This window comes from Apodemus sylvaticus, chromosome 2 (assembly GCF_947179515.1).
Source record: "Apodemus sylvaticus chromosome 2, mApoSyl1.1, whole genome shotgun sequence".
Taxonomy (NCBI): Eukaryota; Metazoa; Chordata; class Mammalia; order Rodentia; family Muridae; genus Apodemus; species Apodemus sylvaticus.
This window is the reverse complement of record NC_067473.1, coordinates 170,128,272-170,142,348: the sequence shown is the minus strand read 5'-3', so window position 1 is coordinate 170,142,348 and position 14,077 is coordinate 170,128,272. Positions and strand designations below refer to the sequence as shown.

The 14,077-nt window shown below is 35.5% G+C and overlaps 1 protein-coding gene across 1 annotated transcript; it reads left to right on the top strand.

The window, feature by feature from the left end:
• Positions 1-2,619: 2,619 nt before the first annotated feature.
• Positions 2,620-3,621, top strand: LOC127678160 (taste receptor type 2 member 110-like). Its single transcript, XM_052172926.1, has one exon. The coding sequence runs from the start codon at positions 2,620-2,622 to the stop codon at positions 3,619-3,621; it is 1,002 nt and encodes a 333-aa protein (XP_052028886.1).
• The last annotated feature ends 10,456 nt before the right edge of the window (positions 3,622-14,077 follow it).

Here is a 14,077-nt window from a genome sequence, read left to right as displayed (position 1 = left end):
AACAAGGTAAAATTAAAATTAAAATCAAAATTCTATTTTATCTTCAATAATACAAGTTAAAATTAAAATTAAAAGCAATACTACTAAACATGTACACAAAAGAAAACATATCTTTATTCTTTATTTTCAATCATAAAGATTTCATATAGAACTTGTTTAGAGGTTATATGTAACAATTCATCAATAGACAGAAGATAATAATTTCAGAAACAAGAAATAATGTATACAGATACCCAGAAAATTATGTATGATTCACCACATTAATTACAGTTGCTACAGTCAGTATATAAAACTTCTCAAGAATGACACAAGTAACATGAAATTCATTGATGACTTCTGCTTCTTAATAAAATGCTGGTCCTAAAATGAGTAATGACACTGTTCTCCTCAAATGCTGTATTGGTTTTTTTGCAGTTTTGCAAATAATGGAAATTTCACTTGGAGTCATTCTTATTTTGTGTGAAAAAGACTGTCCTTAAACAGGAGTGACAGTTCAAGTGGATATTTAAGATATTTCCATATAGAATGAAAAGGAACCTAGCTGTAGGGCCTCAGACAAGCTTCTCAGCAAGGAATGTAGCAAGTCCTTACTTAGTTCAGCCCCTTTTCTAAACACTCAGAAAGTTCTGCCATCAGCTTGCACTCTATACAGTAGGTCCCTATGCTTGTATTTGAATTATTCTTCCCAAAGCATATACTTATTACTTTGTGAAAATAAGGCAAAAGAACCATTGCATATTTGTCTTAAATGCCCATGCAAAGACATGAATTATAGCCTATATCACTAATCTGATGTGTTATAGAAAGATATAGAACCTATAAGAAGTAGGAGGAGCTTAGACATAGGAAAATACATGATAAAAGGCATGCCCTGAAAGGGGATATTAGGTGCATAACTGTTTCCTCTTTCTCTACACTTGTTTTCCTCGTGTCAGGAACAGTTTTGCTCCACTAGTGCTTTGCTATTCTGTAATACGGCAGATCACAAAACAATGCAGCCAAGGGATCATCAAGCTGAAACTTTCAGAAGTGTGAACCAAAATTTTCTTCTTGATAGGTAAATTAATTCAGATGTTTTACTATACTGGAAAAAAAAAACTACCAAAGACCATTCTGTGCTGGGTACTATGTTTGTTTACAGTTTTTCTTTTCCTTAAACTTCGTGCATTCTGGCCTGACTTCTTTTTCAACATACCTATTTCATAATTTTAGAGAACTTGTCAAATTTTAAATTATATAGAACTGACAGTTGTTGCATACTTAGTTTCTTTGAAGCCTATAAGGAATTTAGAGTTAGTCTTTTACAATAAAATTTTCCAAGTTTCTCATTCATTTATGGTAATTAAGAAACTTGTCTTTTTGTTTTATGGTAGCACGTAATATATTATCTTCTTTAGTTTAATAACTCTAAATAGTATGGCTATAGCCATGCATTTTATTTCCCATCTTTCCAAGGTTGTGTGTCATAATTCATTGGTCTTGGTGTCCATTGTGAGGTGTTCAGAAAAGATGCTAGTAGTTGGCAAGGAAAAGTAGACAGAAAGCCTCAGGTCTTTGCTGCTAATAAAAGCATCAGCCTATGGACAGTCTAAGAGGTAAGAGTGAGGCAGAGTCTTCTTGTGCAGAGGCACTCATTTACCTTAAACACAGTTTCAAGGACCATGCAAAATACTTCATTTGTACACATAGAGCATTATTTTGAATAGTCACTGAACATTTATGTTTAATTCTATGCAGTGGTAATTTGGAATTCTGTTAGGAACAATATCAAAATCGATAAGGGAAGATGTGCTTTGGAGAAAAAGGTTTGTAATTCTCCTTAATTGTAAAGATAAGGTAGGAGAATCACAAATTAAAGAGTTTTCTGGACTACAGAGTAAATCTAAGGGAAGAATAAGCAATTCAATGAGACTTTCCCACAATAAAAGTAAAAACAGATTGCTAGAGGTATAGATTGTCAAAGCACTTGCAGGACAGTAGTAGGTGTACTGCTGTCTATTTTAATTATTTCTTTTTCAATAAATAAAATAAAGGATTTTTCATACTACCAAGCATGGTCTAGATACATGATTATTGAATCAGTGAGAATTTTTATTGGAGTGAAAATAGAAGAGAGTTGGTTTTCTATGAAAGGGATGCTTGTGTATGTGTGTCTTGTGCATATGTAAATGATTGCCAATGTGGAGTTACATAAATTAAAATGACTAGTGTAATTTTTGTGACACGAACATAGCAGCAGTAATCTTCAAAGAGATTTTTAGACAATTTTGGAACTCCACATTAAGACTTTTGACCAATGTCTACACAGATTGTGTGTGCATAAGATAGAATATCATTAATTTACTTAACTGAAATATTTATAAATCATTACCAAAACATGTATCACATGCCTAAGTTTTAACATTGCTCAGAAACTATATTGTGTGACTAATATGTGCAGATGGGACAAAAGTGAACATAATGCAAATAAATCTCTTTTTTGTAGGTTATTGCATGAGAATTCAGAAAACTGGATATAAGACACTGTGTCTCGATGAAGAAGAGTTGATCTCTTTGGGATAAAAAAAAAAGCAAAGAATTTCATAAAGAATACATGAAACAATTCCTGGGAATTGAACCATGTTCTCAGATACAGTAAATAACAATGATATATTCACTTTTATAATCATATTCTGTGTGGAAATACTAATGGGAATCTTAGAAAATGGATTAATAGCAGTAGTAAATATCATGGACTGGGCCAAGAGAAGAAGGATGTCTTCAGTGGATCAGATTCTCACCGCTTTGGCTCTTATCAGACTCATTTATGTGTGGTCTGTGGTCACTGGCATACTGTTATTCATATCATGTCCACGTTTGCTTATGAGTTCCAAAATGCTTACAGCAGTGGGTATTATCTGGATAGTGAACAACCATTTCAGCATCTGGCTTTCTACATGCCTTGGTGTCTTTTATTTTCTCAAGATAGCCAATTTTTCTAACTCTTTCTTTCTTTACCTAAAGTGGAGAGTTAAAAAAGTGATTTTAATGGTAATACTGGTATCAACAATTTTCTTGATTTTTAATGTGTTATCTCTAAGTCTGTATCATCATTTCTCAATTGAGATTTATGAAGGAAATATGTCTTACAGTTTGAGAAATTCACCACAACTTCCCAGAATTTTCTTATTCACCAACACGTCCAAATTTTTAATTATCAACTCTTCTCATGTTTACTTACCCATCAACTCCCTGTTCACACTCCTACCTTTCACAGTGTCCCTTGTAGCTTTTCTCATGCTCATGTTCTCACTGTGGAAGCATCACAAGAAAATGCAGGTCAATGTCAAACAAACTAGAGATGCCAGCATCATGGCTCACATGAAAGCCTTGCAAACTGTGCTCTTCCTCCTGTTGCTGTATGCAATATACTTACTTTTTAATTTTATAGATATTTTGAGCCGTGGATTGATGGGTGGAAAATCCACAATTTTATTTGAACACATTTCTGTAGTACTTTTTCCTATAAGCCACTCATTTGTCTTGATTCTGGGAAACAGTAAGCTGAGACAGGCTACTCTTTCTGTGCTGGCTTGTCTGAGTTGCCAGACCAAAGATATGGACACCATGGGTTCCAAATAAACTCGAGTACACTGGACAAAATCTTGAGATCTTAGATGGGAAAATTGAAAGAGTTGAGCTTCAAAGCTGGAGGGGTTATACATAGGAGGGTATGAAGAAGATAAAGATACTAACAGAATATAAATGATCTCTGGGACTTATTGGATAAGGGGGGCTTTTTAGGAAATAAAAAGAGAGGTACACACAGAAGTAGGAGGGGTTAGACACATAAAATGACAATAAGAATGAATCATTCTGTGCTAAGAAAACCCTTAGCTCATTTAATTCAGTGCTTTCCAAAGACTTTTGAAACATTCAGCTTATTGCTGTTGACATTGTCTAATTACCAGTGGTGAAACTTAAATCCCCATTTCTGATGAAAAAGTGTATTATAAGAATAAAAACTTCAGAATTGGAACTGACCTGTCTGTTTTCTCCCTGAGGACTAGTTTTCATGGTATCTGAAGGCAGTGTGAATGGTTCTAAAAGAATGAAGAAACTAATAGTCCTATCCAACTAGGACTCTTCAATGTCCAGTGACCTTCATTGCATAATAGTCCTTTGTGTTTAGTAGTGCCACACAAATCTTGTTTATAACCAATTTTCCTGTAACTGGACTTGAGAGCCTTTCAACAGGAAGAATATCATGCCTAGTACAATAAACCTAGCTAACTACTCACCATTTAACTGAGTGAAATCCTGGTTATTGAAGGAGAATCTACAAATTATTTAAAAAATCAGAATAATTCTTTACAAAAGCATATGTAAAAACAAAGATATGTAACCTTTATCTGCCATCAAGAAAACAACTTCAAAACAGATGATGATGATTACAAAAATCCACAACCAAACAAAATGCAAAGTTTTGAAGTTCATTCCAAATGAATACATCTATTAAGCACTCCAACACCTAAGACTCAGAGAAGAATATAGAAGTGAGACAGAAAGATTCTAAGAGTCAAATGACCAAGGACTTTGTTTTAGGTTATGCTTTTTAGTACGCTATATCCTTGAAGACTCTTTAGCATGGCCACCCAAATGTCAACTAAAGAAGGAGGACACCATTATACATGACAAAATGTACTAGGAAAGCATACAATGCACAAATGTATGGAAGGATGTACAGGTCTGAATAAGTCTAGGATCAGGAGAGAAAGTCCTCTTCAGGGAAAAGTACAATTGGAATTGCAGTGTCGAATGGTCAGTTCTGAGTATACACAAACAAGTAGTATTTGATGACATATACATCCTTACATATGTATTTATTCACATTATATGGATTTATACACACACACACATATATATATTATATGGAAACAAATATATTCATAGACACACACACACACATATATATACATATACACACATATATACACACATATATATACATATATATATATACACACACACACACAAACATACATGCATTCAATTAAAACAAATGAAAAGAGAGGCCACAAATTTGAAAAGAATGGAGAAGAGTATTTGCAAGGTAGTGGATGGATGAAAGGGAATGTAGATATTTTGTAATTAAAATAAAATCTCAAAATGAAAACAAATCTACCAAACAGAACATATTAGAATAACATTGAAAATCATATATTCTGAGTCAGTCACATCTAATATTCATCAGTCATAGGGAAAAATTCAATTGAAATTTTCATTTTGTATAAAAGTTACACAAAAAAACTAATAAAATATTTTTACTATAATATTACATGGTAAGTGTAGACTTCTAATTTATTTGTATTATGGTTTTTCTGTATAAGTAAAAATTATATACTAATATTTGAAATAAGAACTAACTAAATTTATTATATCCTTAGCATATACAATTGTGTAGAGTTATATTAGGATATTCAATATAGAATAATTTTCCATCATCTTAAATATTTTGAATTTTTTGTTAAGCTTTAACATTTTGAAATTTAATATGTGAGATATATGTATTCATTTGTGTCTAGGACACAATCATTTGTGTAACTTTTCTATAGTGCTGTCTTAGAACTGAATAAACAGTTTCTTATTGGAAGGAGGAGATGCTCATCTACAAATGGGAAAGAAAGAGAACTTTTATGTCTCTTGCAGCCTCTGATACTCATGAGCCCCATGAAGCTCCTCTCCAAAGTTACATAAACCTAAGAGTTGCAAGAGGAAGGAGACTCTGAACTACAGAATGACTTGCAGGTCAGGCAGAGAGCTCCTGGAATGCAGCTCTCAGAAGACAGTACTGCAGTTTGTGGGGTGGGCTTCATGTATGAACCTGCCTTTGAGTCACATATGTTCCTGTAAACCAAGCTTCAATCATCCTCACAGAAGAAACCATAGTTCACCAGTTCACTAAGTTTGTCTGAGGTTGAATCATTTCTCTGTCCCACAATGTCTGATATAGACAGTTATTTAGGTCTCTCTCATAAAAATAACAACAATATTTGTGATACATCAGATTTTTCTAAGAAAGTGTGAAAAAATATCTGTTCACCACAGATAGTACTTTAATGACAGGCCAGGCAACTGACTTCACCCAAGTCTACCCTGGAGAACCAATGAGTTTACTGCAGAGTTTTTCTTTGTTTATTTGCATATTGGTTTTTCTTTTAGGAATTTACTCTGAATTAAAACATCCATCCAGGAGAGGGAATGTCTTCAAAAGATGAAACTTACAAAATCCATGATATTCCCTGAACAATGTCATGTAATCAGTTAACCAATACTGTGAGACTATAACCAACTGAGTGTTGAGGATGTGACTGTTGAGCTGAGTTGCCTAAAAGATATTCTGACTTTCAAATTACCTTCAAATGGAAATAAGAGCTCCAGACTTGTTTTATTTGGGAAATGTCTTCTATGTCAGGGTAGGCTTTAAGTGCTGCAGTTGATTTGGGGTTAATCCCATTCCTTTAATTTACCCCTAAGTCCATCTCACAAAGAAAATTGAAAATTGACAAGTAAAATAAAAACAAGGAATTAATTCAAAAATTTGGACTTTAGTAACTATTAATCTCCCTTGTTTGTCACGTGTTCTGTACCTGGGGAAAGTACAATTGTGTCTGTGTTGCCTCAGCAGAAAAAGTCTCCCACAACATTGGTCCTAGCCTACAGATCATTGGTAAATGGTACTTAGAGGTCTGTGAGTCATCTGAAGATGTGTTTAAAGATAAGAATGTCACACAAGTCTCATTCCTGGAGGAAGAAAATCCAGTAAATTAGATAGATTGATCAAAATTAACTTTTTGCTGTTGTTGGTTGTGGTGTTGTTGTTGGTGCTGGTGGTGGTGGGAGGGTGTGTGTGTATGTGTGTTTGTGTATGTGTGTTTGTGTGTTTGTGTGTGTAGTTTAAAGATAAGAGTGTCATATAGCACACCCATTCCTGGAGGAAGAAATGCAGTAAATAAGATAGATTGATTAAAATTAACTTTTTGTTGTTGGTGGAGTGGTGGTGGTGGTGGTAGTGGCAGGGGTGTGTGTGTGTGTGTGTGTGTGTGTGTGTGTGCGTGTGTGTGTCTATGCTACTTTGTATGATGTTACCTGTATACATATATGTATGTATACAGGTAACATTTTCAGGGCTGACAATTTGGTATTGGATAAACAATTAGTGCGTTCTTCCATGTAGAAGATTATTTTTCCCCTTTTAGCAATTCTAGTTGCCTGTATTTTTAAGGGATGAGACCTTCTAAGCTTTTACCCTTCCATGATTATTGTTGGTCTTGTTCACTTCATGTATAGGTATCTGTATTGGTAATATTTTATGATTGTAGCTTCTGAAATTTCTAGGATATAGTCTTACAGCAAGTACTCTGTTCTTTTGGCTCTTGCTGTCTTTCCAGCCATTCTTTATGTTACAGTTCTTGAATATGAGGTGCTGAAGTGAATTGTAGATGTATGGCCTTTTGATTGGTCATGATGCTCTATAATATACTCTTGTATGTTACAAAGACAACTTTTCTTGATGAGGGGTGAGCACTCTTGATGAGGGGTGAAGAGATGTTTTAAGTTAGATATAAAAGTTAATTTCATTAAATTGGTGAATATTGTTACCACAATAAGATTTAGATGTTGAGACACATAAAGGAGAACATGCTCATAAATTCTATATGGGAAGTAAAATCTTTGGTAATAGAGAATTCTTTAGAATATTTTTGGTTTAGTTGCATGAAAATATCCTTTCAATAGTAGAGTGTGCCCAAGAAATAGATTTTCTTCATCTTTTAGTATCTAATTTATTTGTTTATTCAATTAATAACAAGTCCATGTCAAACTTCTATTGTATGTTCTTTTAGTGACATTTTCATAAAATTTGAAATACATGAAATGAAAACTGAGAGTCTGTAGTATGTTAAAATTATCAGATATATGTAGGTAGCTTTAATCTCTACTCTTCATAACTTAGTATTTTTCACATACATATAAAATAGGTTTTCTTTGTTCCATGAAAAGAAACCTAAACAAATCTTCTGGATTTATTCACCTTTAGTGGTCTTACTAATTACTAATTAGGAGGTCTTTTTGGTAGGGAATTCATCGTCAGTCTTACAGTGCTTTTAATGCAGATAATATTTATGCCACATGCGTTATGATGATAGTGGATACCTTGATATGTTTTCAGGGTTTTTAAAGCTGCTATTGATAAAAACATTAGATCCTCACTGAGATTAATATCATTACTCACACCCTGAAAATTTTAAGAATATCGAGGGAAAGAAAAAAATGTCAGACACAAGTGCCTGAAAGATTTTGCCACTCTAATGTCATTCATCTTTTGTGGACCATCTTGTATATCTTAGAGGAAATGGATAAGCAGAGATTCTCATATTTAAAAATTTTCAGATCTGAATTACATGAAAATACATGTTATCTTTTTTACTTAAAAAAATTTCTAAGTAACTGACAATAATCCTTTTATAGTCTTTGTAGAACATATAAAATATGTTTCTTGATATTTAGATTACAAAATTGTATAAATGTAGATTTCTTGAATCTAAGAAATAACAATTATTTTTTTATTATTTTTTTTATTCGATATAATTTATTTGCATTTCAAATGATTTCCCCTTTTCTAGCCCCCCCTCCCCGAAAGTCCCGTAAGCCCCCTTCTCTTCCCCTGTCCTCCCTCCCACCCCTTCCCAGTTCCCCGTTCTGGTTTTGCCAAATACTGTTTCACTGAGTCTTTCCAGAACCAGGGACCACTCCTGCTTTCTCCTTGTATCTCATTTGATGTGTGGATTATGTTTTGGGTATTCCAGTTTTCTAGGTTAATAACCACTTATTAGTGAGTGCATACCATGATTCACCTTTTGAGTCTGGGTTACCTCACTTAGTATGATGTTCTCTAGCTCCATCCATTTGCCTAAGAATTTCATGAATTCATTGTTTCTAATGGCTGAATAGTATTCCATTGTGTAGATATACCACATTTTTTGCATCCACTCTTCTGTTGAGGGATACCTGGGTTCTTTCCAGCATCTGGCAATTATAAATAGGGCTGCTATGAACATAGTAGAGCATGTATCCTTATTACATGGTGGGGAATCCTCTGGGTATATGCCCAGGAGTGGTATAGCAGGATCTTCTGGAAGTGAGGTGCCCAGTTTTCGGAGGAACCGCCAGACTGATTTCCAGAGTGGTTGTACCAATTTGCAACCCCACCAGCAGTGGAGGAGTGTTCCTCTTTCTCTGCACCCTCTCCAACACCTGCTGTCTCCTGAATTTTTAATCTTAGCCATTCTGACTGGTGTAAGATGAAATCTTAGGGTTGTTTTGATTTGCATTTCCCTAATGACTAATGAAGTTGAGCATTTTTTAAGATGCTTCTCCGCCATCCGAAGTTCTTCAGGTGAGAATTCTTTGTTTAACTCTGTACCCCATTTTTAATAGGGTTGTTCGGTTTTCTGGAGTCTAACTTCTTGAGTTCTTTATATATATTGGATATTAGCCCTCTATCTGATGTAGGATTGGTGAAGATCTTTTCCCAATTTGTTGGTTGCCGATCTGTCCTCTTGATGGTGTCCTTTGCCTTACAGAAACTCTGTAACCTTATGAGGTCCCATTTGTCAATTCTTGCTCTTAGAGCATACGCTATTGGTGTTCTGTTCAGAAACTTTCTCCCTGTACAGATGTCCTCAAGGGTCTTCCCCAGTTTCTTTTCTATTAGCTTCAGAGTGTCTGGCTTTATGTGGAGGTCCTTGATCCATTTGGATTTGAGCTTAGTACAAGGAGAAAAGGATGGATCAATTCGCATTCTTCTGCATGCTGACCTCCAGTTGAACCAACACCATTTGTTGAAAAGGCTATCTTTTTTCCACTGGATGTTTTCAGCCTCTTTGTCGAGGATCAAGTGGCCATAGGTGTGTGGGTTCATTTCTGGATCTTCAATCCTGTTCCATTGATCCTCCTGCCTGTCGCTGTACCAATACCATGCAGTTTTTAACACTATTGCTCTGTAGTATTGCTTGAGGTCAGGTATACTGATTCCCCCAGATTTTCTTTTGTTGCTGAGAATAGTTTTAGCTATCCTGGGTTTTTTGTTGTTCCAGATGAATTTGATAATTGCTCTTTCTAACTCTGTGAAGAATTGAGTTGGGATTTTGATGGGTATTGCATTGAATCTGTATAGTGCTTTAGGCAAAATGGCCATTTTAACTATATTGATTCTACCGATCCATGAGCATGGGAGGTTTTCCCATTTTTTGAGGTCTTCTTCCATTTCCTTCTTCAGAGTCTTGAAGTTCTTGTCATACAGATCTTTCACATGTTTGGTAAGAGTCACCCCAAGATACTTTATACTGTTTGAGGCTATTGTGAAGGGGGTCATTTCCCTAATTTCTTTCTCAGCCTGCTTATCCTTTGAGTATAGGAAGGCCACTGATTTGCTTGAGTTGATTTTATAACCTGCCACTTTGCTGAAGTTGTTTATCAGCTGTAGGAGCTCTCTAGTGGAGTTTTTTGGGTCACTTAGGTAGACTATCATGTCGTCTGCAAATAATAATAGTTTGACTTCCTCCTTTCCAATTTGTATCCCTTTGACCTCCTTATGTTGTCGAATTGCCCGAGCTAGTACCTCAAGTACAATATTGAAAAGATAAGGAGAAAGGGGGCAGCCTTGTCTGGTCCCTGATTTCAGTGGGATTGCTTCAAGTTTCTCTCCATTTAGTTTGATGCTGGCTACCGGTTTGCTGTATATTGCTTTTACTATGTTTAGGTATGGGCCTTGAATTCCTGTTCTCTCCAAGACTTTAAGCATGAAAGGATGCTGAATTTTGTCAAATGCTTTTTCAGCATCCAATGAAATGACCATGTGGTTTTGTTCTTTGAGTTTGTTTATGTAGTGGATTGTATTGATGGATTTCCGTATATTGAACCAACCCTGCATTCCCGGGATAAAGCCTACTTGATCATGATGGATGATCGTTTTGATGTGTTCTTGGATTCGGTTGGCAAGAATTTTATTGAGTATTTTTGCATCGATGTTCATAAGGGAAATTGGTCTGAAGTTCTCTTTCTTTGTTGGATCTTTGTGTGGCTTTGGTATCAGCGTAATTGTGGCTTCGTAGAAGGAATTGGGTAGTGTTCCTTCTGTTTCTATTTTGTGGAATAGTTTGAAGAGTATTGGTGTTAACTCTTCTTTGAAGGTCTGGTAGAATTCTGCACTGAAACCATCTGGTCCTGTGCTTTTTTTGGTTGGAAGACTTTCTATAACTCCTTCTATTTCTTTAGGCTTTATGACACTGTTCAGATGGTCTAGTTGGTCCTGATTTAATTTTGGTATTTGGTATCTGTCAAGGAAATTGTCCATTTCCTCCAGATTCTCCAGTTGTGTTGAGTACAGGCTCTTGTAGTAGGATCTGATGATTTTTTGGATTTCCTCAGTTTCCGTTGTTATGTCTCCCTTTTCATTTCTAAGTTTGTTAATTTGGATACTTTCTCTGTGCCCTTTGGTCATTCTGGCTAAGGGTTTATCCATCTTGTTGATTTTCTCAAAGAACCAGCTCCTGGTTTTGTTGATTTTTTGTATGGTTCTCTTTGTTTCTACTTGATTGATTTCGGCCCTGAGTTTGATGATTTCCTGCCTTCTACTCCTCCTGGGTGAAATAGCTTCTTTTTGTTCTAGGGCTTTCAGGTGTGTCATTAAGTTGGTAATGTATGCTCTCTCCATTTTCTTTTTGGAGGCACTCAGGGCTATGAGTTTTCCTCTTAGCACTGCTTTCATTGTGTCCCATAGATTTGGGTATGTTGTGTTTTCATTTTCATTGTGTTCTAAAAAGTCTTTAATTTCTTTCTTTATTTCTTCCTTGACCAAGGTATCATTGAGTAGAGTATTGTTCAATTTCCACGTGTATGTGGGTTTTCTATTGTTTCTGTTGCTATTGAAGACCACTTTTACTCCATAGTGATCAGATAGGAGGCATGGGATTAGTTCGATCTTCTTATATTTGTTGAGGTCTGTCTTGTGACCAATTATATGGTCGATTTTGGAGAAGGTACTATGAGGTGCTGAAAAAAAGGTATATTCTTTTGTTTTAGGATATAATGTTCTATATATATATCAGTTAAATCTAATTGGTCCAAAGCTTCAATTAGTTTCATTGTATCCTTGTTTAGTTTCTGTTTTCCTGATCGGTCCATTGAGGAAAGTGCAGTGTTGAAGTCACCCACAATTATTGTGTTAGGTGCAATGTGTGCTTTGAGTTTTAATAAAGTTTCTTTTATGAAAGAGGGTGCCCTTGCATTTGGAGCATAGATGTTCAGGATTGAGAGTTCTTCTTGTTGTATTTTTCCTTTGACCAGCAAGAAGTGTCCCTCAGAGTCTCTTTTGATGACTTTGGGTTGAAAGTCAATTTTATCTGATATTAAAATGGCTACTCCAGCTTGTTTGCTGAGACCATTTGCTTGTAAAATTGTCTTCCAGCCTTTTACTCTAAGGTAGTGTTTGTCTTTGACCCTGAGGTGTGTTTCCTGTAAGCAGCAAAATGTAGGGTCCTGTTTACGTATCCAGTCAGTTAGTCTGTGTCTTTTTATTGGGGCATTGAGTCCATTGATGTTAAGAGATATTAAGGAATAGTGATTGTTACTTCCTATCATTTTTGATGTTATTTTTTAAATTTGATTGCTTAACTTCTTTTGGGTTTGATGAAAGGTTACTATCTTGCTTTTTTCAGGGTGAAGTTTCCCTCCTTGTATTGGTGTTGTCCTCCTATTATCCTTTTTAGGGCTGGGTTTGTGGATAGATATTGGGTAAACTTGGTTTTGTCGTGAAATATCTTAGTTTCTCCATCTATGGTGATTGAGAGTTTTGCTGGATATAGTAGTTTTGGTTGGCATTTGTGTTCTCTTAGAGTCTGCATGAGATCTGCCCAGGACCTTCTAGCCTTCATAGTCTCAGGTGAAAAGTCTGCTGTGATTCTGATAGGTCTTCCTTTATATGTTACTTGGCCTTTTTCTCTTACTGCCTTTAATATTCTTTCTTTGTTTAGAACATTTGGTGTTTTGATTATTATGTGACGGGAAGTATTTCTGTTCTGGTCCAGTCTGTTTGGAGTTCTGTAGGCTTCTTGTATATTCATGGGCATCTCTCTCTTTAGGTTAGGGAAGTTTTCTTCCATAATTTTATTGAAGATATTTGCTGGCCCTTTAAGTTGTAAATCTTCACTCTCATCTATGCCTATAATCCTTAGGTTTGGTCTTCTCATTGTGTCCTGGATTTCCTGGATATTTTGGGTTACAAGCTTTTTGCATTTTGCATTTTCTTTAACTGTTGAGTCCATGGTTTCTATGGAATCTTCAGCATCTGAGATTCTTTCTTCTATTTCTTGTATTCTGTTGTTGATATTTGCATCTCTGTCCCCTGATTTCTTCCCAAGGCTTTCTATCTCCAAAGTTGTCTCCTTTTGAGTTTTCTTAGTTGTTTCTACTTCTGATTTTCGATCCTGGATGGTTTTGCTTAGCTCCTTCACTTGCTTGTTTGTGCTTTCCTGTAATTCTTTAAGAGATTTTTGTGGTTTTTCTTTCATGACCTCAGCCTATTGACCAAAGTTCTCCTTTATTTCTTTAAGAGATTTTTGTGTTTCGTCTTTCATGACCTCAGCCTGTTGACCAAAGTTCTCCTGTATTTCTTTAAGTGTTTTTTGCATTTCCTCCTTGTTGGCTTTTGTATTCTCCTGGATTTCTTTCAATGATTTTTGTGTTTCCCTTGCAAGGGCTTCTAACTTTTGACCCATTTTCTCCTGAATTTCTTTAAGTATGTCCTTCATGTGTTCCTGTACCAGCATCATGACCAGTGATTTTAAATCCAAATCTTGTTTTACTGGTGTGATGGGGTATCCAGGACATGCTGGTAGAGGAGAATTGGGTTCAGATGTTGCCATATTGCTTTGATTTCTGTTAGTGACGTTCCTGCGTTTGCCTTTTGCCATCTAGCTCTCACTGGTGTTACTTGGTCTTGTCAGTGCTGGACTCACCAGTGCAAGCTGCCCCTTCC

What these genes read in the sequence shown, in the direction of transcription:
- LOC127678160 (XM_052172926.1), top strand. Translation starts at nt 2,620, where the DNA reads ATGTTCTCAGATACAGTAAATAACAATGATATATTCACTTTTATAATC.